Source organism: Mus pahari, chromosome 5 (assembly GCF_900095145.1).
Source record: "Mus pahari chromosome 5, PAHARI_EIJ_v1.1, whole genome shotgun sequence".
NCBI classification, from domain to species: Eukaryota; Metazoa; Chordata; class Mammalia; order Rodentia; family Muridae; genus Mus; species Mus pahari.
Window position 1 is genome coordinate 156833248 of NC_034594.1, and position 5312 is coordinate 156838559.

Consider the following 5312-nt stretch of genomic DNA (forward strand, 5'->3'; position numbering starts at 1 on the left):
AAGAAGAGGAGGAGGAGGAGGAGGAGGAGGAGGAGGAGGAGGAGGAGGAGAAGAAGAAGGCGAGGCGGCTTTGTGGAAAGGCACGTGTTCTGTAAAAAGCTAGTATATGACCTAATATGTCAGTCAAGGCAGAGGGTAACCTTCATCACGGCCCACAGTATGTAGGTCCTCATTCTCTTGCCTGGAACAATAATGAGAGCCCTTGAGTGATCTTACTCATGTGGCCTCTGTCAGTCTCGACAGTGTATTCCTCTAGACACTAGAGTCTGACACTTGTACTGTTGCTTTGCTTCAAATAAAGTTTTTGGCAAGCCCTGCCTGATTTAAAAAAGAAAAAAGAAATAAAGAAAAGAAAAGAAAGTTGGAGAAGGGGCCAAGAAGTCAGGAAAGGCCCAGCCCAGACACTGACCACCAATAATATCACTCACACAAAGTATGCAAGTTATGGCCCTCTGGCATTCAGCGTTGCGCAACCTTCACCACGGCTTCCAAACCTTCATCTTTCCAAACAGAAACTCTGCACCCAGTAAGCAGCAACTCACCTCGCCCACCCCCTCCAGCCCCAGAACCTCCTCTCCTACTTCTGTTTATGAATTTGCAGTCAAGCGGTTGGAGCTGAAATCCTGTACAACTAGTCCCTCTGTCCTGCTCAGTTAAATTAGCGTTGTGTTTTCGTTGCCCACCTGTTATTTATTACAGGCGCCACTCCTTGCTGAGGCTGGAGGACATTCCAGTGTCTGTATGAACCACATTTTATTTAATCTCCTCGCCCCATGATGGACACTTGGGTCATCTCCATTTCTTACTCGCCACTGTGCACAGTCAAGTTTCAGTGTTCCCCTGCCCCCTGTTTTCAACTCCTTCTGGTAAACACGTTAGAACATGCCAGCCTTTAAGCCTGGTGTCTTTTCCCATCTCTCTAGAATGGTCTTCCAATCTACTTGCCTAGAAAGGGCTTGGCCGTTTTCTAGTTTTCAGTGCAAGCAATTGCCTTTTTTTTTTTTTTCTAATTTTTCCCTGAATGCCCTCAGGCAGCCTCCTGGACCCTTCCTCTCTCTTCTCTGGCACTTGTCACTGTCCCCCTCATTTTTTTTTGTTTAGTTGTTTGCATTTGCTGTTGTTTATTATTTGTTTATTGCTCACATTCCCTGGGAGCTTGTGACGAAAGTGAAGAATTTGCCGCCACAGCTGTGGTGCAATTCAGATCATGTTTTCTGAATCAATACAGTAGTAAAATGGCAATGCCCTTTGCCTCTGAGGCTGACAGAATAGATCCAGAGACAAGAAGCTAATGTATGTGAGATCCCGCTGCTCAAAACAAGGAATAGTTAGGGTTCCTGACTGCCTGGAGCAGAGGTGAGCAGCTGACCTTTGAACTTTGTCCAGAACGGTGGAAGGACCATTGGTGTATTTTCTAGTGAGGGGGAGGGGGGCAGGTCTGGCAATCAACCCTGGAGCCTTGTGTCAGCCAACTTCAGCCTCTAATGATCTTTGGTTCTTGAGACATGAAGAATTGCAAAATACAGGTGATGGGGCGGGGCACGGGGGAGCGGTCACACATGGCAAGGTCCACACTGAAAGGAGGTACCCACCCATCTGTAGCTGCCCATCAACCTTACATAAAACCGCCCGTAAACCAGCTGAGACACGAAGGGCTTTGGAGCAAGAATCTCCATTTCTTCTTCCTGAGCCAGTCGGTCAGCATGTCCACTGGACCGGCCTGATCTGAGGCAAATGGCTTGTGTTAGCTTTAGAGAGCTGAGACAGGGAGGTCACAGCCTCTGTTAGCCTGTGTCTTCTGCTGAAGGAGAGACCCTGAGGATCCCGATAGGCAGCCTTCCAGTGATGCCCAGAGCTGGTGGGAGACCAGACCTGAAGAGAGCTGGAGCTGCTGACCCTTTGCTGAAGCCCAGGTGACACGGGTCACTCCTCAGCTGGACTCTTAGTCGCTGTTTACAAATCCCAGGGTCATCTGCCCCCCCCCGGTCCCCCGCGCAGAACCTTTATCTGACAAGAACCTTGGGGAAATAACACTCACAGCTTATTTTCTTAAGATGTAAGATCGTGCTCAGCTGCTGCACTAACAGGGATGAGCCGTACATAGGATCCAGGATCTATTGCCTTAGTTTTTCTAAATTTAAGACTATCTATCACTGAGAGTAAAGTAACCAAGCATCAATCCCTTCCGGGTCCCTGCGTGGAGGGAGATTGAAGTTTCTTCTTGCGGATTGGCCGGCGTGAGAAATGCCTCATCTAACACCACAAGATTTGAAATAGCCACGGGAGGATGGATAGAGAGAGGTCCAACTCCAGGAAGCGGGGGAAACCCGGAAACTTCAGAGTTCCAGGTCCCCCGAGTTGGCTGGCGGAGGGTGAGGATCACTTTTTCCGTTTCTCACCACCCCTTTCCCAGCCTCTGGTCTCTAGTCTGGGAAAGAAGGGACTGGCGAGCGGACCCCGCTGACCTCCCCGCACCCACCAGCCTAGGTCAGCTTGGTGATGCGCGGCGCTCCGCGTACCTGTCGCGCAGGTGGCCGCGGCGCAGCCCCATGGCAGTGCACTCTGCCTCGCTCACCGGCACCCCCTTGCCGGACTTGATCGGGTAGATCCAGAGCTGTGCCACCGTTCCCACTTGCTGTAGCCGCCGGCGCCGCCGACGACGCGCACGACGCCAGGCCACGGTCCCCAGGGCTACCGCGGCCAGTCCCAGCGCGGCGACGCCGAGCCAGGTGGACCGCGGCTGGCCGGGGACCCGAAACGCGGAGAAGCCGAAGAGGGCCAGCGCCCAGGAACCCGCACCCATGGCTGGAGCGGGCGGGACGAGTGCTGATACACCTCTGACGCCGACTGGACCAAGAGCTACTGTGGCCGGCGGCCTGGGCCTGAGCCCAAAGGCCAGCAGCTCCTGACCCTTCCCCTCCAATCCAAATTGTGCATCTTCACTCAGCCTGGGCGGGAGGTGGTGGCTCAGCGGTCGAATCTCACCGCTTGCCCCTACTTTCCGCTGCCTTCCCCCCTTTGTCCCTCCTTCCCTCTCTCCCTCCCTCCTCTTCCCTCCCTCGCTGACCCTCCTCCAGGATCAATCAGTGCAGGACAGCTTATTTACATGTTTGCGGAGTTGTTTATTTGACCTAAACCACACAGCGTTTGTAGAACGTGGCGTGATTTTGAAATTAGAAACCAGGCTGCGGGCAGCCGCCCCTCTGGGGTCTGTGGGGAGCAGTTTGGCAGCAGCCAGCTTCCAGTCAGCTGGGGTATGAAAAGATCTGACCAGCCTTGAGGATCTACAGGGCCAATCCTGGGCTGTGCCTATCCGCAGAGGCTCAGACCTGGACTCGGTTCTTGTTTGTTTGTTTGTTTTTGTTTTTGACAAGCCCCCCTCCCTACCCCTCTTTTCCCTGCATCCTAATGTGGACTGGCACTGCCAGGTGTCTCTACCGAATGCCACCACATCTTGAACAACAAAGACCATCAAGGTACCTCGGGAGCCTTAGGCACCTGATTGGTGTGTCAAGCTGCTAAAATGTCATCTTTATTCAAGACTGTTCTAACCGGAGGAAGGCATTTCTCTACTAAGTTAAGGAGAAACTGGACTTTGTACTAAAACAAGGGCTGGGGATTTTACAGTCAAGGGGTGGGGGGGATGAACATGGCTGCAGGAATAAAGATTTCTCTGAAGAGAAGCTTGTGCCCTTCCCTCTAGCCAGCAGACTATTCAAACAGTGGACCAAGAAACTGGGATTCTCCCCCCTCTCCACCCCAAGTCTCAGGGTGAGAGAAGGAGATGGCTGGGAGCCTAGTGTCAGTCCGAGGGCGAGCCTGCCTCCCAGAGAGAGATTCCACAGTGTCTGACAAGGCCTCAGATGGGAGGGTCTGATCACACTTTGACCAGAACAGTTCTGCTGATGGGCAGCATCCTGAAGCAGAGAGGGACAGTCCCGAAAACTCGATGTTAACGTGGAAATGCAAGAATGAGGTATCACGGAGGCCAGCCGAGGCCAGGCAATGTGGGGCCGGCTGAGTTGGACGCCCTGTAGAGGTGCCCTGAGAGGCCACTGAGAGTGGGAGAAGCAAGCGGAATGCGAGCACACACTGGCCTCAGCTAGCTGGGCGGCTCACTTCCCCGGGTTTGGCATGTCCCCGGCAGGTGGCGCTATTTGGGAAAGCTGACGTTAGTTATGAGGTGTAGCCTAGCTGGGGAGGAAGGAAGTCTCCTGAGGGCTGGCCCCTTCCTGACTATCTGATTCCTTTGGCTTGTCAGGTAAAATTGACTCAGGATACAGCTTCTTATACCACGTTTACCTCACAGCCTGCTGGAAGCGAGGGGCCCAGGACCCAGCAAAGGAGAAGGTGAAAGGAACAACAGCTGTCCCCCATGAATGATGAGATGTCTCTTGAAGTCATCAGCTATAATGCTGCCAGTGGTTCTCAACCTTCCTAATGCTGCCACCTGAACATGGCCCCTCATGTGGTGGTGACCCCCAACCATAAAATTATTTTTACTGCTACTTCATAACTGTAATAGTGCTACTGTTAGGAATCGTAACGTAAATACCTGATAGGCAGGATAGCTGAGATACGGCCCCTGTGGGAGGATCGTGACCCACAGGTTGAGAAGCACTGGCTTAGACAGTCATGTGCATGCAGTCTGAAGTGCCCTGTACACACCAGTGACCAGGGAAGACACTTGGTGATTTTGTAAAACGAGTAAGAAGCGCATGTCACAGAGGAAGGAAGGAGGGGAGACTCACACTAATTAATGACAAAGGAACCACACAGCTGTAAGTGAGCTAACTCAGCTCCACATTAACATAAGTGTTTTTACTGTTAGAGCAAGCTAGTTCATCGCTCTTGCTACCATGAGCCTTTAAAACTGAGTTCACGGTTTCTCCTTGTTCCTTCTTCTGAAGATTCCATTCCTTTAAATTCCACTCTCTTGTAGAATTGGAAGAATTCACAATTATAGATAAATTCTACCTGTCTTAATAGGATCAGAATGAAATGTAAAGACACAGTCTATGAACAAAATAACCCCATGACCTCTGAAGCCATTTCTGTATGTAACAGCAAGGTAAACAATAATGAAACCAAACTCAGCAGGGCTCAACAGCCAGGCCAAGACCAACCAACAGGCTTTCGTGAGCATGTGAGCACATAAGATGTTCAGGACAGAAGAAGTCCTTTTCTTACTTTTCTCAAGCAATATACCTATTGAAAAGTATAAGCATTTTTTTTAAACAGCTTTCAAGCTGTTTCTTTAAACCTTGGCAACATTAGAGGCAGGAATGAGAAAAATGTAATAGTGGGTGTAA

The 5312-nt window shown here is 51.1% G+C and overlaps 1 protein-coding gene across 1 annotated transcript in view; it reads right to left on the reverse strand.

Annotated features, from left to right (window-relative positions):
• Marc1 (mitochondrial amidoxime reducing component 1) overlaps window positions 1-3010 on the reverse strand; it is a 21424-nt gene extending 18414 nt beyond the window's left edge. Inside the window, exon 1 of the mRNA XM_021199149.2 lies at window positions 2520-3010. Within this exon, the coding sequence (XP_021054808.1) occupies window positions 2520-2803 (284 nt within the window). The 5' untranslated portion in view covers window positions 2804-3010. The remainder of the gene's footprint in view (window positions 1-2519) is intronic.
• Between the last annotated feature and the right edge of the window lie 2302 nt (window positions 3011-5312).